At 42.3% G+C, this 25,288-nt stretch overlaps 1 protein-coding gene across 1 annotated transcript in view; it reads right to left on the reverse strand.

Moving 5' to 3' along the window:
* Positions 1–8,549: 8,549 nt before the first annotated feature.
* LOC100650177 overlaps positions 8,550–25,288 on the reverse strand; it is a 193,279-nt gene continuing 176,540 nt past the window's right edge. The window contains exons 5-7 of the mRNA XM_003401243.4: positions 22,978–23,150; positions 13,672–14,036; positions 8,550–12,853 (exon numbers count right to left, since the gene is read on the reverse strand). Of these exons, the coding sequence (XP_003401291.1) occupies positions 12,642–12,853; positions 13,672–14,036; positions 22,978–23,150 (750 nt within the window). The 3' untranslated portion in view covers positions 8,550–12,641. The remainder of the gene's footprint in view (positions 12,854–13,671; positions 14,037–22,977; positions 23,151–25,288) is intronic.

A 25,288-nucleotide genomic window follows, 5' to 3' on the forward strand; every position in this document is an offset into this window, starting at 1 on the left:
ACGCCACCAGCCCATTGTAATTTACATCGTTCATTGTAATTTACATTGCTCGCTCCGAGATCTCGTTTTGGCTTGCTCGCTTTTCGCTATATCGTATCCTGGCAACGGTTTCCCTCGTTTCTTTCCGCGGTTGCGTGAAACTGCATTCGACTACGAGGAAAAGTTGTTTCTGCCGAGTTTCTTTTCTTGTCTGGTTTTCCTGGGACATCGTAAGTCCTTTTACTCGTCGCTGTAATCCATTGATTCTCGTCATGGTCGCTATCTTCAACTCGTTTCGCAAGTTCGAGGTCGTTCGACCAGCCTTTTATTTTATTCGAGATGATGCGTTCATTAAATCTGTTCGATAAACGTCTGCTTCCATTCTTCTTCGTTATTGTGGTTCTACAGATATAACGTTAACAACATATCGGATAACGTTGCGGTAGATACAAGGGAAAGTCTGAACTACGTGTATCCGTTGCAATTACTGTAATGGAAGTTTGTTAAGCGCGTGAGCGGGTTGCATGTATTATCCACAGATGAAGAATGGTTGGTTCGTAATCGCTAGATTGGCCAGGTTTATGCAAATTCGTATCTTTAGCGAGATAAAGCAACGGAATTTAAACAGGGATTTCTACCGCTCGATAAATATTTTAGCGAATATTTTCCTTTGAACATTTACGCGGATATTATCGAATCTCTGGCCGAAGAACGCAACGCTTCAATCACACTCTTTTCGGTTACATTGTAGAGAGATTGTTTCACAGATTGAGAGGTAGAGGTCTAGTGATGGAACAGGCTATGGCCTGAATAGTGTTCGATACTTCTCATTTCGAGAGGCAATCGGCTATTTGCATCTTTATGGGATGTTATGGCCCACAGCCGCCTGTCCGTAAACGTGTGTACGCGCCATTCGCTCGTTCGAGGCGTGTTATTCGTGGGTTAAGCGTACACGCCGATGAAACGCAGCCGAGTCACGCAGAATAACCCGTAGTCCGGATTCCACGAGTGGTTACATAACGCGCTTTTGCCGGCTACGAAAGGGAAAAAAGAAAGGAAAAAGAGAACGGCTAACGTTCCAGCCTCTCGGCTCGTTGCTTTTTCCCCTTTTTCTTTCTCGTCTTTTTTTGTCTTTCGTTACTGCTGTTTTCTCGTTCGATGGTATTTTCCAGCCATTCGATCCGTTGTATATATGTGTGTGTGTGTGTGTGTGTGTGTGTGTGTGTGGGCGCGTGCGTGTGCCTGTATCCGGACGGAGAGAAAAGGGGAGAAAGGGAAAAAGAGAAAAATAATTTCGATTTCATTTCCGGCCGTGCTTTCCCTTTCTCTCTCATTCCGCGTGTCATCGCTCGTTGTTCGCTTTCGTTCTCGTTTCCTTCTTTCATCTCCCATCCTTCAACTCGTTGGATCACGTTGATTAAGAGGCTGCTGAAGGGTTATCGAGACTAAAGGGTGGCACGTTTCGACGATATTCACGGAGAGGATCTATTATAATCAAAGATAGTAGAAACGCTGCCGAGAATAACACTGTAACGGTCAATTGGTCTTCAGTTTATTCGATGAATTAATAAAACTCGATTAGCGTCGCGTTTGCGTAATCTTTTAAGTACCTTGTTTAAGTAGCTTTACATATATGATGCAACAGTGCAAGACACGCGGACCTGACAGCAGTTAGAAACACGTAAAAGCTATGTGTTACTCGTGATTTCGTTTCGTCGTAATGAATTTTAATAAGCTGAATTTCGTGCGGCCGAAAGATATGTACAAGCTGATACCTTGCGAAAAAGTAACAAAATGGACAGGAAATAACATCTTTTCGTTCGCTTAGTTTTCGAGAAAATCGAGTTTGAAAATTTATCGAGTATACTCGAACGTATAATAGTTAATTCTGAATTGGACATGGCAAGCTAATCGAAAGGAGATTATTCTACGTGTGGAAATAAGTCGAAAATGTAGAATAAAATGTATCTTTGAAGTTTGATTATGAAAAAATGAATTCCTTTGTCTTTTGTACGATTACTACCAATATATTGCACTAAATCGACGCTATAAACCGATTTGGAATAAAATTTAATAAAAGATAGCTCGGTCCATTTTTGCTCTTACTGCTTCAAAAATATTTATATTCGACTGTGCTGACATTTGGTTTAATCGGTTCCACCTTTTAACGATTAATAAAGCTCGAGAAAACAAAGTAATCACGAGTTCGACTAGGTGTTGAAGCTTTTTAGTCGAAGAGTAAAGGTAGGAAGATGCTGACACGACAATAAACCCTGTCTAGCCGGAAGATGGAAAAAGAAAGAGAAAGATCAGAGAGAAGTTGGTCTGATATTCAGCTTTTCGCTGATCGGGCCGCATTAATGCACCGACTGCGCTAGACAGACTACATACAGGCTTCGCTGCATCCCAGAGGGTCTATCACACTTTCGATTTCCTCTTCCGACGCAATGCACGGCACACGACAAAGCCAGCCTTTGTCGTTTACTCATCCGCAGTACCTGCCGATTCAACGAATTTCCGTCGATTCTGCGCCTCGACATATTGATCACTACTTCGACTGTGAAACACACAACCATGAATTCGTTTCTCTATCTTACAAGCGTCAATTTTGTCATCCAACCTTCTGTTCTTTCGTTTAATTCCAGTATGTCGTGTTTAAGAACGTTAGGTTGGCGAATAAGTTTCTGCTGGTTAAAAACGTAAAGCAAAGTAAAAGGTTAGCGTTTAGGTAACGATGTCAAATTTAACTTGTCTCCTAACATATTTCATTCGTCCAAAAAAATGACTAAATAATTGGAAACGGTATAGTAACTAGCGGCGTAGACGGTTTGAAACATCGTAGAAAGTTTGAAAGCCGCAAAGTCAGGCTGAATGTCGGGTCTGTCGGTGCGGTGATAAAAGTTACACCGGTACAGGGTCGATTCAATTACCCTAACGAATCCATTAATTAAAAGTTAAATCGAGTGTATTTTCGTCCGCGTACGTGCGACCGCGTTTCGGTTCATTATTCACGAGGGCCGATATTACTTTCAACCGGGCCGTCAAATTAATCCCTGCTTGTCACCGAGAAGCTTTGGCTCGACTGGTAACAGGATGGCTGGAAGTCGAAGCGATTTCCTTTGCGATTGTCACCTCCTTTCGCGCGATATTCAATATGCGCGGGTATATTGCGTGTTTGGGAAATACCTTGCAACTGTTTACGGCTCTTCGAGTATCTTATGAATTTCCTATAAGGACGATGTATTACGGTGGAGCGCGACACACACGTGCGTTTATGTACACGCGAGCGGCTGAAATATCTATCGGAATATTTCTACGTAGGGGGTAGACGGTTACGTCGATTGGAAAGTTTACCGAGGACGATGGTAAAATGACGAGGTTGGAACGACGTGGAAGATTATCGAAGGGAATTCAGGCCACTGCTTGCGATTCGATTCGTATTTTCTTGCGAGAGGAAAGATGCAAATATTTGAAGGAAGACGCGTTCAGACAAACGTACAGTCGAGTCCATTCGATTGCACTGCAGTCTCGAAATTTTCTATTCTCTATTTTTTCGGAATTCCTTGCTACCTTTGCTTTATTTTATTTTCTTCCTTCGATATTCGCAATATTATTTTACCAGGTAGTATCATGAGAATGATTATTAACATTTCGAAACTAACTTACTTCCTGGTCGTTCCACCTTCTTTGCCATTCTCTGCCATTTTTCGCTCTTCCTTTACGTCACTTTCGTAACGCTAAAATTTCGATTAAATATTATTAAACGCAAAGTCTTTAACTTTGTCGGATTCTTCTCTCTGATAGTTCCGCTTGTTGATTTCTGACCCGGTTTGTCTAGTCTTCGAAAGGCATTCGCGAATGAACCCGAGGAATGCAAAGTCTAACTACAACAGAACAGGTAGCGACGACGGGGTTGGTATATTTGCGTTATCGTTAGCCGTTAGCTGACTTACTTGCAATGCCGCAACACCAATGGAGAGAACGACAAGAAACCTAACCACGTAAACGTACTATAAAACATGAACGAGTTGCTCGTTGTGTGCACGAACGAAGCTGCTGCAAAGACTAATCCTAATCTATGGAAGCTTCGCCGTTGGTGCTTTGGAACGTCTTACCGGAAGCTTGGTCTACAGTGTAGCCTTTCGTTGATCTTAGCTTTCGAAAAACTATCGTTTCTCTCATATTTATTCTTTTTCTTCGTCTTACGTATGGTTTCTACCTCACAGTTTCCGAGTATCGAGAGTCTTGTACGGTTTACTGGATCGTGACTAGCAATCCAAAGAGTTACTAACTGATTGAAGGTAGTCTAGAATCTTGAGGAATTTGCTGGAAACTTCGAGATCAAGATCTACTGGCTTGAATAATATATCGTCGATGCTTTCTCGTATTTTCGTTCTAAATAATCAAACACGAGTTGCGTAATTGCCTAGTGCATTGCAGTTTATCAGCAACTCTTACAATTTCGCTAATAATATTAATTCAGTTATGCAAGAGAATTTCTGCCGATCGAATTTATTTGTATGAACGAAAAATCGTAGATAAATGGAACAATTGGTAAACTTCTATCGTATAAATTCTTCGGCCCTCCATGAATTCGAATAAGTTGAGTTTCACCGTACGTATACCGAGATGTCTGACTATTACGAGGCTAAACTACTTGGACGAGAGGCAGGTCGTTTTATATCAGAAAGATGAGATTTTCTTTGTTGGATAAATAGCGTAGCGGTTTCCCTGGTTCGAAAACACCACACCGAAGGGAACGTTGGTGGCGAAGGTGGGAGGTGGAAAATGAGAGATTTAGCAGGGCAGGAAGTAACCTTGCCGGATAGTTACACACCGTGTGATTGAGAGCAGCGAGACCTCTGGGCATTGTTTAGAACAATGTGATCGTAACAGATGCACGTTGCTAACAGAGGAAAGCAGTCATGTACAGTTTTGTTTGCAGACTAAACATTGATTCTCACGTTCCTTCCGCCCGGTTCAAGTAGAACGAACCGATATATCCGCGCCATTTACAATCCCCGCTGTTAATTTTACTTTTAGTTTATACTAACTAGCCGAATTTTTACTACGTATGGACAGAACGTATTATTTAATAGAAATTTCTTTTCTCACTGTTCTTGTCCTCTGATTATTATTAAGCTAAGTTATTATTAGATTAAGGAGTGTTTTCTTAAAAAACAAATTTCTCAATAATTCAACTGTTATTTTTATCCCGCTTTTGAGAAGCAGCTGTGTTTGAACTTTCTTCGATGTATCAACGTATTCCAAGAGAAAAGGGCGGGTTTCTTTGATTATACGAACCCTCAAAGCGGACATCCCCTCGTCGAATTTCGGCGACAGGAAAGGGCGGAGCGAAAGCGAGTCGGCACGACGACGTAATATATGTTCGGGCAATTTTCTCGGTGATATTCCCCTGGATTTATGGGTTATTAATTTTATGAACCCCGGGACTGTCTTAGCCTCTAACCAGGCGCACGTGTTCCACTAACAATATCTCACTTACAACGGACTACGAGCGATCTGCCGTGCGACCAGATACGCCTTACACGTCTTCTCCCATTATATTATCGTCATTTCTCCGCTCTTCACGCTCAATTATCTCTCATTTGAACCGCGGTTTTACCGGTCTCTTCTATGAACATATACACGGTCGATGTGCACGAGTACCGACATGACGAGAACCATCGTTTTAATTGCTACAGTGTCTGGAGTCGGTGGGAAACTGGCTGGCATTCATTTCGACTTGCTCCGAATTACTTGAAACGCGCGACAGAAGCTGCGGATCTTCCGAGATATTAGTTTGGCTGGTAAATTTTGATGGTTAGAGTAAGATTGAAATGCTTCGAGAATCTTGGTGATATATCTTTGGTTCTTGAGAGACGACGTAGATTACATCAGAACGTGGAAAGCTTCAGAATCGCTCTTTATTATTTTTGCGCCAGCGGTGAACGAGCTCACTTTCTGGTTTCACGAACGAATACGGGGATGCTTGATATTATTTTAAATTCGTTCTTTTACCTCTTAAAAAGACATTAATTTAGCCTGGCTGCATTCTTCCGGCCAATTATGTTTCTCCGATGGTCTAAAAATATTTCAGGTTAGAACGAAATAAAAAAAAATTCCTTCATGGTCTCTGGTTTCAATTTTATCGACCAACGACCCAGCTACAGTACCGATTAATATTTTCGTTAATTACATTTCCAAATGAAGGAAAATGTTTCTTCATCGTTATCGTTGCAGAGTGTTTCTGTTTCATTAACTTTCGAAGAGCGGCCAGTATAAATCCTTGACTGGAACCGTGTTCTCTCAACGAACCAGCAAGAAGCACGAGAACCAACGAACTTTCGCGCCTATTTTCCTTAAGTTTCTCTAATAAAGCTACGCTTATTTCTTGGCGAAAGATCGACGAAAGTAAGATAAACACGATAACGAGAGAAGCTTCGTTTCAATCGGCATTTCAAGTCCTCCAGATCATACAACTATCTTTGTTTCTCTTCTCGAGGTCCAAGCTTGATTAATTGAAACGTTAATATAATTAATCCACAGCTCGTCTCTCCAAGATGGGAGCAAGAAAGACAGAGAGAGAGAGAGAGAGAGAGAAAGAGAGTATCTTTGGACTAAGACTCGCTCGTTTGGAAACGTTTACGCGTCGAGGGTTGGGCTAACAAGCCAGAAGACACCCACTGGTCCTTTGATTTATCTTGTTTAAACATTTGCACTGTCGAGTTTGAAACTTCCCTCAGGTACCGGCGAACAATAGGCTCGTGGATTTTGACGAGTAGAATTCAGCGACCTGATTTATTCTAAGTTTTAAACCATCTTGCATCGAGACGATCTTTTGTTGGACCTGACACGTTGATGGTTGGCGCAAAGAAAATTTTGAAAATTTTTCTTACAATCACCGTCGTTTAAACAATTTATTTGTTCGTTCACTCTTTTTGTGCCCGTTACTCGCTGCATTATTTGTAAAAGTATTTCTACAAAATTTGTGTATTAAGAAAATCTAGGAGCAAACTATATTGTACAGAGTCCGACCAAATAACACGTAGAAAATAACACGTGTAAAAATAAGAAAAAGATACGAAATAAAACTTTGTCATTCTCGGATTACTTTTCGAGGAAATCGAGTTTGCAAATTTATCAAGTATACTTGCACGTGGTCAGAACTAAATAGTCGACAGAAGGTCATTCTGCGTGTGAAAATAAGTGGAAAACGTACAATCAGTTTCCACGAGACATTTTGTTTCCGAGAAAAGAAAGTTCGGAAATTTATCATACGCGTGTACCAGGCCTATTCTTAACTAAACACTTTCAAATTATTTCCTTGAAGCCCTAAATAGGAAAATGTTATTCTACGAAAATATTTCCTTAAAATATAATTATTTCTCACCATGATGTCGCTCTCACAAACAATTCCAGTTTTTTTCTTGGTTATACGATATCGTATACAGACGGTTTCTCTGAAAAGCACTCCACGATTAATTTCTCTTCTCCGGAATAAATACTACGTTCGAGTAAGCAACGGCAAAAAGTCTGGAGCGAAAGAAACGGGCGACATTAATGCGATTAACTGTACGCGAAGAGATAAAGAAGGGTTCGGTAAAGTGCGGCTGAATGGGTAAAAGGGGGACGAGGTTGGATTTCGTGCAGCATCATTGCACTCGGCTCGTCCTCGAAAGTCGAGGGTCGAGCAAAGGGCGGCTGCGGGTTTGCCTCCACCCTCTTATCTGACTGTGGGGTTCCAAGATCCGTACGCCTTGTAGGTATTGTATTCTGGCTACCTGTCCTTCGTACTCGTCTTTCTCCCAGCAAACCGCAGCGCGTCCTTTATTTTCGGGTAATGTTGCGTGATAACAACCAACGGTGGCAGCTTTCTCTACCCTCCGACTCTGGAATTGCTCCGCCGGGACGATTATTAATATTGTCGGTTGGCTTGCGAAGAGGGATCGGATCGTTAACAGAAAGCGTTCTATCCACGAGGTTTCGCTTGCTGATTTTTCGAGGGAACAATGGCTGAACCGTGGCTTCTCTTCCGCCAGTATAAACGTATACACTACCTCCTGTCCGCAAGGTACATGAGATGCATATATCGCAAGTGGCGTGATTCGATCAAAGGACCGATATTTTTATTGCATTTTCACCTTACGATCGAAGAATGTTTCTCTACCGTTACGTTTTTTACCTCTTGCTACAATAACTGCCGTCAAATGGTCCGCTAAATTTAATCCTTTCCATCTTCTCTTACTTTTCTGTAAGAAAAATATAACGCGTTAACATTGGGATCGGTTTTGCAGAACGTAGAAAAAGAATTCATTTATCGTTTCATTAGTTGATAACATTCTGTACGCAACGTACAGAAGATTAAATTAAAACAAGGTAAACGTCGCTCGAGTTTGTTTGCCTGCAACGAGTGGTTGACTGTGATAGCAAACAATTTCACGGAGATGAAACCTATGATATTTCAATCGTTCGTTTATGGAATTCGATTATACTTAGACGGTTATCCGTTTCGTTGCGAATCTTACAGACGGAGGAGACCAGAGCAGGATACGAAAATCGTACGACCATTCCTGAAATAATAGCTACTTTATTACGATACGAGTACCATTCATCATACGTCACAAGTGAAAAATATCGTTCGAACGGATTTTATCGACAGATTTTATTATGTAATATAAACTTATGTGTTATACATTGCTACATATTCTTGCTTAACGGCTAGTCCTATCGGCTAGGTCCTTAGAGGCTAGAATGCACAGTGACTTGTACAGAATCATCCTCCTTCCTTCCCTTCGGTCGGTCTCTCATTGATTTGTCATTGTCTTCCGTGAGCCGCTCACGCGTTAGGGAGAAGAGAGAAAGAGAGGAGAAGCGTTTATGCGTTTGCGACAGGTTTGAAGAAGAGGGGGGAAGAAAAATGACACAGACACGCTTGTGGGTATAAAGATGGAGGACAACGGAAGATTCAAGAGGAGGATGGGCAGGAAAAAGTTTTTCGAGGGGTAACGCAAAGGGGTTGGCAAGTGGGAAATACAGGAAAGGATAAGATATACATTTACACGAGCGTTTTCTTTGGTAACGTCTCCTCTCCTTGTTATCTCGCGCTTTTATTTCTTAGGCAAAGTACGGCTACTCCTTCTCTCTCTCACAGTGTCGTTGAAACTTTCGTTAAGAAAGCGTCCCCTCGAGCGTTTAGTTTATAAAACGTTCATCCCCTTTCTCTTAATGCTGCTAAAACTGCGACGGCTTGGTCCTTCTTCCCGGTTGAAATAAAAGGCCCTCCCTTTCGTCGGTTCTATCGTAATGCGCGTATTGTACCGCGAGAAATTTTACAATCCACCGAACAACTTTCTCGTTCCGTGGATATAAGCGAAACCTTGCTCCTGTTTATCTCGCGTATTATTACGCGTATCTTGCGTAGTCGAAATTGGCTACGAATCTCGACCGTTTTTTTTTTTTTTTTTGTACTCTATCGATTCTTTCTTTTCTAATCTATTTTCATTCGGACATTCCATAAGTAATTCCGTGCCTGTATACGGAGACTACAGGGAGGGAGGAACAGCGCGACAAGTGTTTTCTATTTTGCAACTTGGTTTTGAAATTAAACGTATGATTTTCTATATCATTTAATTTTTCAAATTAATTATGATCGTTGATCGTAGCATGAAAATATTGGAAATGTTACGATATTTCTTGCTTTAATAATTGTGCTATATACATACCCGTCATTCAGGAAACTTCATCGATTCATCGGTTATTTTTGTGGAATACGCTTTTACATCTAACAGATCGTTTTCGTTTTTCGACTAATTACGAGTTCCGGCGATTGATAAGGGACGATATTACTTGTGGAATAACCTGATAGATCAATAGCGAAATGTTTCTTTTAGAATTCTATTTTTACAGAACGAGTCGATGAAATTCAAACGAATACGGTTACGTCGTTCTTTCCCCTCGTTTCCAACTCTTTACCACGTTTGATCGTTTTAATTACTCGAAACGATAGTTGACTACGCACGACAGGGTGTCCCTCGACGGATAGCGCGCCGCATAATTGCAGCGTTGCCCGTTACGAAATAACATTACGTGAGGAGGACAAGCCGTTGCGCGTGCAGCCCTTGACGGGCGTCGTAATACCAGAGCCTATTAATTAACGAATTACGATTAAACGTTAGTTATTAATTATTATCGTTAAATTTACGCCTAAGATATAATACACTCACCTAAGTATGTACCTGATGATATCTTTTTTTTTTTTTTTTATAAAAATTTCCCTATCACGCCATGAGAACGAATACCGTAACATTGGCGTGGGGGAAAGATCTTTCGCGGAACGAACCTTCTTTCATTTTCTCTCGTTATTATTCTCTCGCGTTCTCTCTTTTCTCTCTTTGTAAATCTCTTACGAATTCGACAGGGCGAGATGAGCGTCGTAAGATTTGTTGTTGCATGTGTCGGTATCGATCCGTCGAAGAGCGTACTTTCAACCCCTTAACCGAGTATTTAATCATTTTATAGCGATAATAGAGACTGAAGCACGCGGTATTTGCTATTTTCATATACACCATTTCCCAAGTAGAAACGTTGGAAGAGGGGCTCGGATCGATAAATTCTTGCACCGTTCAAATGAAAACGCGAACACCACTCGAACGAGAAGTGCACTCGGTTAAAAGGTTAATAGAACCGTAGCAGCAGTGAAGCGATGCAAACGCGGAAATATACAACGTCGTCCATAAATTCGAGAGCGAAACTATCGATTTCACTTTGCTCGATATACATACGTATAAGTAATAGATGCTTTTTTCCTGATTATAAGTTACAAGATGCAGGTCCTCTCTTAAAAAAATTCAAACGTAGCATCTCCATAATCCCCTCGATGTTCCCTTCACCCTGAACTACTGGCGCTGGCGTAGAATCAATAGACGCTTTCAGGTTCCGGGATACGTGTCTCGGACACGAATCGCGAAGAAATGCAAAGCTAGTTTCGGATGGTAGGATATCCGGCGACCGGTTACTAAGTCCCTCTAAGACCGTCGATCGACACGCGAACCACCCGTTGGATTTCTACCGAGAAACTTTCTCATCCACCGGCTTCTTCGTTCGTCACACGTACACACGCGATACACATACACATACACACAGAAACTAGCACATACATACTGGAGACGGTGTTCCATCGTGCAAGACCAGTGGACTAATTGCGTTCAACGCCTTAGCCGCTCGGGGAATTGCCGGCAATTTTTCGAACCTTCGGAAAACTCTGTACTTCCCTCGTTTCCTTCTTCTTCTCCTTTTTTTTTCTGGTTTTTTTTCGGTCGTTGCCAAACCACGAGACTGGATCGCGTCGACGGGATATCCGACAACGGTGGGAACTGGGACGCCCGTATTCGAGTTTCAGCGGATCGCGTTCGGGAATTCGCTTTATCCTGCCAGGATAATCCGTAAACCGGCTCGAATTCTCGTGGAATTTCACAGTTCGAATCGCGACAACCTTTATCTCGTTTCCGATCGGTCGAGTCCACGAATGATAAACGCGTACGCCTCGACGTTTTAACAAGGACAGATGTGGTCTCCGACAAAAAGAGTCGTTCCTCCCTTCTCGTTCGTTCTTCCGCGTGTCGAAGTTTGAAAACGCGTTGCAACGATTATCGTCGCGTGTCGATATAACGCTGGTCCGACCGACAGTTAAACCAAGAAGCAAACTAGATCGAGATACGAATTTTCCGTGCTCCAGACTAACGCAGAAAATATCGCGTAGGAAACGCGACGTCGATTGGCGATCGATCGACGGCGTATTGAAAAGCATCTGTGCACGAAAATCGTCGAAAATTAAGCGCCATTCTACGCTCCAACGATTCCTCTTAACTCGTTCGTGTTGCATTTTTATACCTTCGCCCTTTCGGCGCCTTTTCAACGGAGTTTCCAAACGCTCTATCCAGAAAATATGTCGATCCGACCGAGGGTCGAACACGAACGAGTTTTATGCAGAGCAGGAAACTCGGTTTGTAGGCCAAGGTTCAGAACGATGTTTCTTCTCATTACAGAGATACAAGGATAGCGTGTACGCGAGAGCGAGCTGAAAAAGCGACATAGCGATAGAACGCTGCACAGAAATCCCTCGTGTTCTTGTCTAATAACGCATTCACATTCGTACGCAAATACGTAGTGCAACACCGAGCAAACCAACTGCATCAGTGTGCATTGTGCGTGCCTTGTTCGACAAAGACAGAAGGAGCTTCCTTGCGCAGCCTTTCTCTTTCTATTCCTATGTCGCATCCGTTTACTCGATAACGCACGACTCGCCTACTTTTCTATCTTTGTATCTCTATTCCTCCGACACGCGGCACGATTCTCATTTTTTTTCTCATTACGTTTGATATTTAGCTGCCGATAAACAAATAATTATTGACTCGATCGATCGATAAACGATCGACCGTGATATTATCGACGCCGTCTCTGCCCGTGCGAAATCTTTGGTGCTACGACTACGATAACGTTATTGACGCAATTTAGCGGACCGCTAACGATCCAGCTGTGTTCGTCTATTTCGTCGAGACCCACTGGGTCCCTCGAATCCTCCCTTTCGGATCGTTCAGGGTAAATCATCTCGAGTCGACGGCTTCGTCGTTCACGGGATCGTTTCACCGACGACCACACGACTACCATTGATAGCTGTCCACGATGGATTTGCCGTCGGAGCAAGGGCTCGCGCTGCCGCACCACTTGGTCTCTTTCAGAGGCGGACACGCTGATCCGCCACGGCGTGGCTTTATCGTGATCTTCCGCGTCCTCTGCGTTTCTCCTACGCCGCAGCTACGACTACAGGCGCTCCATGGACCCCATTCTCCGACCTTGCAATCCCTCGGAGGACCTGCGATCATCGAACAACGCCATTAATCATCTTGCAATCGTCTTGATTAAATGGAAACTTAAATGGATTTAATGGGTTTGTCTTGGAAATTAGTTGGTCGAAAATGGGAATTTGCTAATTTATTCATTTAAGAGACATTTGTCAGTGTTTGCCAAGGAAATGACTCATCAGATGAAAATAAAATCTATTTACGCGTTAGAGTTTAGCATATCAGATTACGTGTGCATCGTTTCGTACGAATATGAAAATTCGATGCTATGAAAATGAAACGTAGCGAAGAAAAAGACTCGAATAGATTCGACGAGATAAAGTAAGATCGCAATATAAAGATCTATGGACTGAAATAGCTGTGGATGAAATAGTTTCGCGAAAAATCGTAGAGCGAAGGATTAAATGAACGAGCGTAATTGACAACCGAGAGATTAGAACACAATGCGCGCTTGTGTCCATTTATGACGAGCTTTGTCGCTGCTTTTAAATAAATTCAAGTCGTCAGAAAACAAGCGTTAGACCGGTATTTACACGCAACAAAAGAGGTGAAACGAAACGGAAAATATAAAAAGATAATCGACGCGGCGACAAAGACCGCGATTCTAAATGCAGCGAGTCAGAGAGGCGCGAAAGAGAACGTTCTTTGAGCATTTGCGCGGAACACATCGTTGTTAAGCTCTGTTTTATCATTAATTTCCACGAATGAAAAGATCGCATCAACGTGGTCGAGTCATTGTTGGCACGAACCGTGTCACGTCGCTTTTGAAGCAGCGGAGAAAGGTTTTCAACGAGAAGCTGAATACACAGGTCCAAGATCTTCTACTCACGCGTTCTCAAGCGTTTTCCTTTAGACGTTAGTCGATGATGTTTCATTCTGAGCCTGTGCTGACGTTGGGTCGTGATGTCGGTGGAATTCCACGAATGACCGAGACTGTTGCCGCTAGTCGCGTTTGCCATTTTCCTCTGAATATCCTCGAAGATTTGTGCCTTCTGCGCTTCCGCTGTTTGTTTGTACTTTTGATAGTAAGGCCAGCCGATCTTTCCATCGACTTTCGAAAGTTTCGGTGGAGGTGTCGCATTGAATCTGGGTCTTTGTAACGCATATGACGAAGCTATGCTGTCCATGATCGCTGCTTTATTGTCTCGTGGAAGCTCGGTTATCATCTGACCACTTCCGGTCGTCGTCCAATATCTGTAATATACGAGAATCGATCATTTTATCCGAAAACTCTATGGAATTTTTTCTATAGATTCTTATAATTTATCGTTAATAAACTACGGATACTTTGGCAGATTCGTATCTTTGTAAAGACGATTAGAAAAATGAGATCTGTGCAGAGATTTGTTTCATCTATTAAATTAATTTAAGATTCTTACGAATTCTACGAAATTCTATGGAATTACATACGAAAGTATATATGCCGTTTCGATATACAAATTTGTGCAATACTTAATTTGCTTATGTGTCCTGTATGTTATAACCTATTATCCCGAAGAAAAAATTCAAACGGAAGAAACGGATGTTTAAAAATATTTTTCCTCCATCTCGTGGCATTATATAAATTCACAATTTCGAAACTTGCTTACATTTCAAAAAGTTGTGCCTCCGAAAAAGCTACTAGTTTTTCTATTGCGTTACTCTTTCGTCATTCCGCGCTTCAGTTCCAAGTCAGTAGCAACGAAGGTATTAATTATGTCGTGGTTTAACTTCGATAATTAACCGACGAGCTTTTCTGTGATACAACGCCGCTCGAAAAGTGCCGCGTTCTACATCAACGGACGAAAGAAAAGTTTATATGCATCCAAATTCCCACAAACTTCTTCCATCGCGTTCCAGTACGAGATCTGTTCAAACGATGCTCGCCACGTATCAAAACGCATCGGTCGCCACCCGGTCGTTTTCCCACGAGGAGGAAAATTATCGGGAACGGCGTGTCCACGTAGTCAGTCCATCGGTCGTTGCTTGGATTTCTAGATGCGGAGTTTGCCGAAGCGTGGGAGGTGCGGCCCACTCGAAAACAATTTCGAGAGTTGATTTACGAATGCCGTGTCTACGTTTGTACGCGACGAGAGCCTTAGTCCGGAGGAAAAACAGAGAGAGAGAGAGAGAGAGAGAGAGAGAGATAAAAAGAACGGAGCAAAGAGGTGTCGAGAGAAAAGAGAAGAAGCGAGATTTCTGTTTCACAAACCGAAACTTATTCATCCCGCTTTGCTCGTTCCCCTATCTTTCTACTCTGCGCTCTGGAATTTTCGATCTTCTCGTGTTTCTTAGTATTAGACGATGTCGGTCTTGGGCGAGCTCGAGTTTCCCGACGAGCAACCTAGAACTGAAAATCATCGGCGAAACGAGTTCTCCTCATCGACCAGAGTAGACGGTGCAATCTCACTCGCCGATGGTTGCCCATTCGGAAAATAGACCTAACCCGAGAAGTTTAAGTCCACCGCGTAGCTTTTTCCAATTTACGGGGATCAGGTAGACAGGCAGGCTGACGCGCTCCTGTGTACGTTTTTAATTTATTTCCCTAGCATTTGCATGATTTCAATTTCGTCCGACAATTCCGCCGTGGAGACACTCGCCAGGCCTCGGGATACACCGGCGAATTGGCTCTCGCGAACGATTCTCGTGGCAAAATCTCGCTTGAGAATTTTGTTTCGTCGGTTTATTCCTTCTCTGATCGTTCGTCGTGAGTTACGAGTCGTTCGGTCGGCAGAGGCTCGAAAATAACCGGAGATTCGCCTTTTGAGGCAAGCACTTCGACGCAGCGCAATCCTTGGAGGATCGATCGAGACGCGATTTTCTCGGTCGACGAGTCGCGACGTCTCGACGAAGCGATCGTGTCGTGAAAATGAATTTTTCACGCGATGTACGTCGCCAGATAACTATTTCGATAAAAGCACCGCTGCTCGTCGTGGGAAAAAGGAAGATTCCGCGAAGCTCATTTGCGCCGTCCTTGCTATTAATGGTCTCGTTAATATTCAAATTTATTAACGTCGTCGTTATTCGCTTTGCGCGATTATTTATAGTCACGGTGGATCTGGCGCGACTATTTTTCACGTCTTTTTTCGCCTAATCTCCGCCGAGCATCGTAGGTTGTGAAAAAAGAACTTGTCGCGATACACAGTGAGAATATAAGACTAGCGTTTTGTCAGAATTAAATTATTCCCCCGTTCTCCTCCGCTCTAGTGGAAAAGATACGAGCAAACGAAGAGGAAAACACTCGAAATTTTCGCGGTATTTATCGACATTAACCGGCATCGAAGCACGATCCATCCTTTCGTTTTTCCGAGAATCGTTTTACCCGCGCGACTTAGCGTTGACCCAGTTCTCGCTAATTTCTCGCCGGTTATAACATTTTTAATGTGTTGCCGCACGATAATCTTACCCTCTGTCTTAATTGCCGTGCACATTAAACCGTGGGATGTAAGAAGCCGTGCCGAGAAGCTTTTGGCATAGAAGCATCCTGAGAGCGGCGATAATTTTGCATTTTCTTGGAAAAACCAGCTAACGTCAACAATGAAGCTTTCGTGGCTCGTTAGGCTTAGCAAGTTTCTCTTCTTTTATTTCAAGACGAAATAGGCTACGAAAGAACAGTTATTTTTCACCGTGTGATGGATGTAAGGTGTAATTTTCTATCGTAAAACTGCGAATATTCGTGCAATTCAGCATTATTGCAAACATTAGCGTGTAATGACGATCAAAAAGTGACAAAATGTCTGAGGATCGCACAACTGATACGAAAAAAGAAAAAAATGATGCAAAAACTCAACACGCAACGAACGTCGAATTTAAAAGTGGAACGTAAAATTTGTTCTCATTTAAACTGGCTACAAATGCGCAAACATCTACGGTCAACTTATCGTTTCCAATGATTCTCGTTTTATATCAACGATGTAATGTTCTGGGATTTTTAGTTGGAAAATTAATTCCATGATCGGGACTTTGATGTAGAAAAGCAAGATTGTAAACAGGGTGAGCGTTTCACGTAGGATCCGCGAAACGAAATTACAGCCGGTGGCTGGGATGCGCAACAGCCTGTTCGGAAGTTTGAACCGACCGTTTGATAGGAAAATTGGCCGATGTAGCCAGGGGAGCGTTTTCGAAAACTCGATGGGCGATTTGCTCGCGTAAACGGAAAGGTCAATTAAGCGTAACGTCACCTTCGCGGGTAATTGAAAATATATTTACGAAAGCGCGTTATTATATCTGAATTTGCAATTCAGATAGCTCATTACCGTGCACAGCCGGAGCTTGACAATTTTAAAATGCAAATGCTCACGGAGGCATAAATTCGCGTCCGCCAGTCGACGCTAAATTCCGGTTTCTGCTGCTTTCGACGACTCTGCAAAAAATATGAGGACGTTCGGTGGATATGTCGAGGAAAGTAGTCCATCGCGAAGCTTACAGAATTTTTTCTTTTAGAACGAGCCATCGATGAATCGTTGTTTGCTGTTTCGTTCGAATATTTCCATCTTTTTGCTTTCCCCATCTTTTTCTATTGAAATTCCAGCGATAATTCGTACGTGGCATAACACGCTACGGAATTAATGTTAATTCTGCGAAAAAGCGGAATACGTTTGATAACAGAAACGAATACGATATATTCGCGATATTTGATTTGCTGCATCGTCAAAGGACACTCATCACGAATAGTAATTAATCGTAATCTGATCGAACATTCGCAGGAAAGCTGGATCTTCTTTACGAAGTAATTGAGTTTCATTCTGCATTCATGGAAAAAGAGCAACCCTTCTAATTTAAAAAAAGTCTCTCTCTCTCTCTTTCTCTCTGGCAACTGAATATATAAACCTGTTTGTTTATGTTGGATCTTCGAATGCGAGGAGCGTCAAGCCGGGAGAATCGTCGGTGCCTGAAATTTTTTTTCAACCATAACAGTTGCCACGCACGGTTGAAGCCGCGGTTCGTTCGTTATCACGTGTTTATTTATTCCTATAATATTTACTTTACGGTGGATTAATTCGTGTCAATGCTTATTTATGAGATTTAGAAAAGTAGTTGGATATTTACCTTGGGAAACTCTTACGGCTACATTATGCGCGTTTCATAGAACTTGGTGAAACTTTATTAACGATATAACGAGACACAACTATTCTTGTTATCTTGATAAAGTTTCAAACAAATCCGAAAATCTACGTAAAAGTTACAAGACATTTAACGTTATTGACGGTAAATTCGCTTAAAGTACATTTACCAAAAGCTACGTTTCTCAATTCGTTTCACCAATACCATCACTGTCGTATCCAATTACGGTAGCGAGGAAATTTCGAACCATTTTATTTTAATAACGCGCATAAATTTCCATATCCACAAAGACATTTTTACAATAACCGTTCAAATTCTACGAATCGTTGCATCTATCCATGACATCGTTTTAAAGTTGCCTCGTTTCCCCCACCCGAAAGCAATAAAAATTCCACATCCACGTTTGACCTAATTTAAATATCTTCCCAAAATCGTCCGACATTCCGCAACTATCATTCGTTCCAAGAATTTCTCGCAGAGTGGCAAAATTCCTCGATCGCAGTAACTGCAACGTTCCTTCGGAAGATAAGTGCGATCGAGTCTGCAATTATCGCGCTTTTCGTAGTCTTACAAACGATCTATCGAATCGGGGCGGGGAAAAGTACGTATCAATAAGGACGGAAGTCGACGAAACGCAAGAACGTCCGAGATTCGATCGCACACGATGCTATCTGGTCACTCTGGCTTTGAGTGCCGATCGTCGTTTTTGGTAATCGACCTCGTACCCTCGGGCTTGAACTGCCGGCCTTTCATCCGTATCCCGACAATCATTGTAATCTGCATCTTCGTCTATTTTTCTCTCCTCTCTGTTTTCATCAACGTCTATTCTCCCATTCGATTGGAAACCGTGCGTACACGTCGTTACTTTATTACCAGCGAAATGCAAGATATGGAGAATCGTCAGTTACAATTCGTTTTCCGCTTGGAATCTAGTTCGAGAGGAGCGTAACGAGTGGAGATCCGGACAAGTAACGTTTGATCAGGATCGAACTAGAGAAGCTTTAAGCGTACCTACTGTGTATATTTCGGTTTAAGCGCATCGCTAATGCCAATCTATTTCTCTGTAAAAATAAAAACTGTAAAATATCTGAGATTCGTTCCGGTGACGCTGTACAGTACCGCTAAAAGCTTGGAACACGTTTTACCTTTAACAAAGCTTCAGAGTTTAACGTGGTTTGCGAACTTTCAACTACGTGAATTTTACAGTACAAATTTCAAAATACGTATCTCATACAGCGGATAATACAGCGGAATGTCGTATAAAGTATCGAGTTAAATGATATTCCTTCGTATCGTCTAACGATTACTTCGTTTTTCTAGTTTCGAATACTTTGTTAAGTATTGAGATATGTATAATTTTGTGTGCTAGACTAGATTGACCGCGTAGTAGTGATACGTGTATGTGAATATGAGTGTGTGGAAGTATGTGTGTGCGCGGCGTCTCGAAAACCAAGGGATGTAAACTGTTCACTTAACAGTCTGGTATGGAAGAAAGTGAGACAAAGAAAGTACTGAGGCGTGTGTAAATGTGTATCGACGAATATCTTTGAAATCGTTTATCAAATAAATCTATAACTATTTTAATATAAATACTAAGTGTAAACTTAACGTTTCTTTACCATTATTTCGGCAATTAAGATCCAAAATTATCAACATTAAGAAACCGTTTAAATGCGTTGCCGGAAATTAAGCACCTTAAAGAGACCCAAATACGAATAGAAAGATGATTCCTTTTGTTAAACTGTGTCCGATTCAGAAAACTACTTAACGCTTTATTTTACGATCTCGCTATACTTTCCTCACCTACCATAGCTTGCTTGGAATTCGTCATTCTAATAATCGGCAAGATCTTTTTCGCGATTACGTTTGAAAAAGGAAAGTGGGTCACTCGAGTGAATGGCACCTAGGATATTGTACGCAGTATTATTCAATATAGCCTCGTAGTTGGCCAGCGACACACTTCTTTTTCAACGTTGAGCGACATTGTTCGGGGTAGCCGACGTCTATAGAAACGTTTCTAAAGCTGTTTCCTCGATGAGCTGTTGCACCTGTCGTGACAGCTTCTCTATGGAACTTGTCATTAACGTTCTGTACACGCAGAAACACGCGCTCAAGTAAAATACATGAGATCGCGGCTCTTAAAATATGATTCGGCAATTTCGGTATTTTTGTCACGAGACTAGCGAGACGAAAGGCCAGCTTTCTCGACCGATCGATTAAACTGCTAAAAAATGTTGGTTGAAGATCGGTGATCGGTTTTTCACAGCGTAGATTGAAAAGTTTTGTAGGCTGTGCAGTACGGCATAAGCTTGATCAGGCGTTTCACGTTTTCGAGGCATCGAATCCAAGGTAGTTGCGTATATGCCGGAAAAAAAGTAAATTCGTCTGCACGTTGTTCCAATTTGGTTAAAAGTTTCGCACCCGAAGCAACGTATTTTACGCTTGTCGCTGGTCTGCAGTGACGTTGGTCGCAGGTATCACACTGTTTCGACGAGGGGAGCTGAAACAATTGCCCGCAGCTCGGCTGAAAAATTTATTCCACCGATCGATACAGCGTTTTCCTCCCAATAACGTTTGTATCGCGATTCCTTGGTTTATTGATTCCAGTCGATCTAATTGTCGAATTCTTGCTGTTTCGAGATTTCCGAAATACGTGGACACATGGTGGACGAAGGGTGTTGAACTGTTGACATAGACGCGAAGGATATAGACATTTTCCAATCTGTAGATCTAAACGATACGGTGTGACAGAAGAAGGGAAAGTCAGTTACCGTCTGTCAACCGATTAACAGGTATCGATACGTTCTCACTGTCACAAAGGATTTGAGTGTCTATCACAGATTATTTCGAATTTAGAATAATTATTTTAGAATTAAACGTTCTTCGAACCAAGTTGTCTGCCCACCTATACCTTTCGTCTCGAATAATTTACACGTTAAAAATCGTACAGGTGAAAATTCGACGAATATCCTTACCAAGTTTAAGCTAATGCGAGAAAATTATTCTGCTATTCCGATTATTCGTGACAGTCGATGACAGAATTTTGATATTTTTATTACAAATCTCCCTAACTTTCTTAGTTGCGAAATTAGCAGCGAAATTCAAATCCTGGAAAAAGAAAAATTAAATACGCATCGACCTAGCGATTTAAAAAACGGAACATGGACCTCTGCTTTCGTACAAATGAAATTTCATCGACTTTAATCGATAATTTCCAGGTTGAACGTTACGTCGAGTGGTCGCGATTCGATTCGACAAGACGAAAGACTCTAGCCGTGCCTGTCGTACGGAGACCTTGATTCGATAAAAATTGCTATCCCCGAAAAAGGGACGGTGGAGCGAACGAAAGATCGGAAAGGAAAGCGAAGATGGAGGAGAGTGGAAGCGGGGTAAAGTATAGGGGAAAGTATAAAGTAAGGGAAAAGTTACGACGAGATCGTTCGTTTCGAGATGATCGTGTCGGCGGACTGGCCCGGGCCGGATATTACGACGATAAGGGCACTCTACTTTGTACTGGGAGTATCGCAGAAATTGCCACTAAGAATCTGCCAAGTCCGCGAAAAGTAATATCGTTATCGAACATCAGATGTCAAATGTATACGCTGACCCAAGAGAATCGACGGCCGGAAGCGCGCCTGATTCGCGGTCGTCTCTTATTGCATTTTCATGGGTTTCGTTTTACGGCGGATAAATAGTATCCGCAAGAATAATATCCGGCATAGGAGATGAAAGTTGGCGGTTGTGTGTTAAACGGATCGCGCGAAAATATACGAGACTTATGGTCTACCTGTTACGAAATAGTTTCACAAACGTGTGCATCGTCTTCGTAAATCGATACGAGAATGTTTCGCACGTGCACTTGGATAAATTCGTTCGCCACTCTACTTTAGTTTCGCTTTTAACTGGTATCGTACAAATGAAAATACATTTACTTTTGGGTAGTCGTAAGGTGGAAAATTCGTTTAGCAGGGCAAAACCCGTGCGTCGTATTTATCTTTGTAATTAATTCGAGAGATTACTTTCTATCATATCGAAGCGTTTGATAAAACAGAAACTCGTTATCAGATACGTCTGGAAATTATCGAATATCGCGGTTAGAATTACGACTCGCAGATTAGAACTTGAGAACAAAGTTACAAGGATGTTTATGATTTCCGGTGTGCTTCGAGACTTTACGGTTACACGTTAAAGTGTCTATAGCTTTCGTTTCGCGTTGCAGGAGTTCGTCGAGTGTTAACGCACGCATTCCGGATAAAGCAGGGCAGCGAAACGTGGGTGTTGCCGGTCGATCGTGTTTTCCGTGTTTACACAGTGCAATTACTCTAATTCAGGAAGCGCCTAGAGAAATACCAGGTCAAATTTCTCAATGGGGTTAAAAGGGAGGTCGGAGTGAAAAATTTGCTCAACTTTCAGGAAAGTTTTTCAAATGCCTGCGCTACGTGAGAAAGTAGAGGGAAATAACGATTCTGCGTGCATTTCTCGTTGCACAAAGCCAGCTCGCCAGCGGGATTGCAGAGATGGGAAAAGATGAACTTCCTCTATGAAACTGGCCCAGCTTGATCGTAAAAGTTAAAGAGAGAAATAGAGCGAAAAACGAAAAGTAGAAAGGAAGGCCAAAGGATTTCGTAATGATACGAAGGGGAACGAGAGGTAGAGTAGAATCGCAGTTACAAAAGCCAGAAGAACGTAAGATAGATATTATCTATGAAGAACCTTGGAAAGATTAAGAAAGCATCTTCCCACTCTTTGCTTTTTCTCTACGATGTACTATTTCAAGTTCTCTCATTCTGTCTCCACACTGTCACACGTTTGTTAGTCGACCAGATCCGACTGTTCTTTATGCGAGTATCAAACTTGCCTGTCATATTTTTATATCTTTTAACGTTGGTACGTCTGTCGATATTGTTTTCGCAATCAACTAGATTCTCTTGTCCGACTCTATCGCCAACTATATGCTCGAAAGATTTTCATTGTTGTCACGAAATTTTGAAATTGTCCCTCGTGTTTCGTATTTCCTGGTCCCTTGCTATTCGCGTTGCTAAGACAATTCGAGAAGAGGAATTCGATAAAAACGAACGAGCGAGCAACGTACCTGTATCTCTGAGTGTCCATTTCCTTCCGCTCCTCGGCGATGGCCTCGTTCAGGTCCCTGTTCGGGTCGATCCCCCTAGGGGTCGGACTGTTCGCTGGTAGATTGTCGTTGCTGACGAACTCCACCTCGACGTCGTCTTCGTGATAAGTTTCGGTTAGCGTGTACTCTCGCAGCTGTAACAAACGAAGAACGCGGTGAATACGAAGAACGTCCTGAGATACGATTACGTGGAATTAATACCAAGCCACGTTCTTTCCACGAACGTGAATTTATAGTATCAACTAGCGTATTTCCATCACCTGTATCAATCCACGAAAAAGAAAAGCGAGAAAATTAATTTTTTCCAAATTAAGCTTGTCATTTGTATCTTCATGATCGATGTATTTTATACCCCGTATTACGTAGCAAATTATAAAACAGATTAGACACAGAGTTTTGCTGCTATTTCTTCGAGAGCGGGTTCGTAATAAATTTGCGACACGGTCAGATATACGGGAATATGGTTACAGTGCCACTAAAGCAGCCGTTGGTAGCTGGTGCAACTGGCGCGCTATGTTGCTTCGTTATCGGTTCAGAAATTCGTATCGACGCAGCGGGATCCAATAGCCGGATTCAAGTTGGGTTCAGCGTCAAACTTGGGCATTCTCGGGCGACAAAGCTCGTTTAAATTACCCGATAATAACGTCGGGTAATAGCTACGCGAAATAAACGGAACACGAATAGCGAATTGCTCAACGTTTTATAAACGTCCTTGAAATTCCATTTCGCATACGTTATAGAGAAATTGGGAAACTCGATAGGTATATGGTGGAATACTTCTGAATTGAATATCCACGTTCGATACGATTAATACGCATGTGCTGAGTATCGGTAACGAGAATGGCACATTTTCACGAGCGTTACACGATCTCGATACGAGACAATGCCTTGGCGTCCGATTCATTCGGATTCACGAGTACGTATGAAACTCAATTTCGCGCGTCGGTCGCGGAAATGCTTGGCCAACGTTGTCGAATGAAATTTTCAAACGCGACAATCCGACCGAGCCACCAGTCTCGAACTGCGTCGAGTTTCCACTCCGTGATTAGTTCTCTGCCGCGGAGGATATCCCGAGGGACGTACATCGACGAAGTATCAGGTCCACAGTCGCGATTGATCAGGTCGATCGGTTCAACCAGATTAAAGGGAACGAGACTTTATGGCGGTTCCGTGGGCCCGTGCCTTCATTCTACTTCCACGTTTTTGCTCTGCCATTCTCCGTGGCTCGTCCGCGCTTTCTTTTTCATTCAGCGGGAGAAAAGCGAGTCGGATGACAGGCTGCTTTTGTCGAATGTGTACCGGAAGCCGGCCAAAAAGCGGGCAAAAGTTCGCTATGGTTATCGAGGTGAACGCACGCCGTGAATGGGATAAAAGACGGTACCTGGCACGCCGATAGCTTTGAATATTTTTCTCTATCTTATCGGAACGCCTTCGATATCCTACTAGGGCTGATAGATATGGGACAGAGTATTCTTGCTACGTGTTTTCCTACGTGGAAGCGAGTAGACATCCGATTTTATGAAATATTTCTGGGTTTTTGTGCTGCTGGAAAATGGCAATTCGATAAGGCTCGTATCTCTCACGATACAGCGAAACTTCTAAATTAAAGCGTCGTCGTGGAATCGGATTTCTTTATCGGTTATTTTCTTGCACTTAGAACATTGCTATGTAATATCGTTACGCGAAGATATACGATTATATACAATTGAAATATTTTTCGGACAATCGTCGTTTTATGCATCTCCTCTGTAGCAAGGTTTAGAGTTTTGTTCCAGGGGAAGTTAAAGAGAGAAAGGAAGAACGTATAAACGTTTCAAGATATCTTTGAAGAAAAACGAATTTGAATTCTACGATATCGTGAGATTGTAAGCGTGGAACCTGGAAGTTAATGTAACACGATACACGCTAATTGCGAGTGTTCAGGTGACACGTAGATTAAATGAATTAACTTTATCGGAAAAGGGCAATTAGAGCCGTATCGTATTCTAGAGCGCGGCAAGATAATTACATACTGATAAGGTCTTGTCAACGAGCGACAGAAAAGGATCAAATAGAATAGCGACGAACCCTGTTCTTTTATCTTCTTCACGAGTTTTCGAGGGTAATACGATGTCGAAGTTGCAGCTTCCTCTGGAACCTACCCACTGTCGAAGCTTTGAAACTGGGCCGAGCGCTAATTAAGGTCTAATTAATTGTTTCACGTACGGTGGCAACTTCCAATTATGGTTTCCAATCGATTATCAGCGTCTGTGGTAAAAGTACTGGGTTCCTA

Source organism: Bombus terrestris, chromosome 15 (assembly GCF_910591885.1).
Source record: "Bombus terrestris chromosome 15, iyBomTerr1.2, whole genome shotgun sequence".
In the NCBI taxonomy this organism is placed as follows: domain Eukaryota; kingdom Metazoa; phylum Arthropoda; class Insecta; order Hymenoptera; family Apidae; genus Bombus; species Bombus terrestris.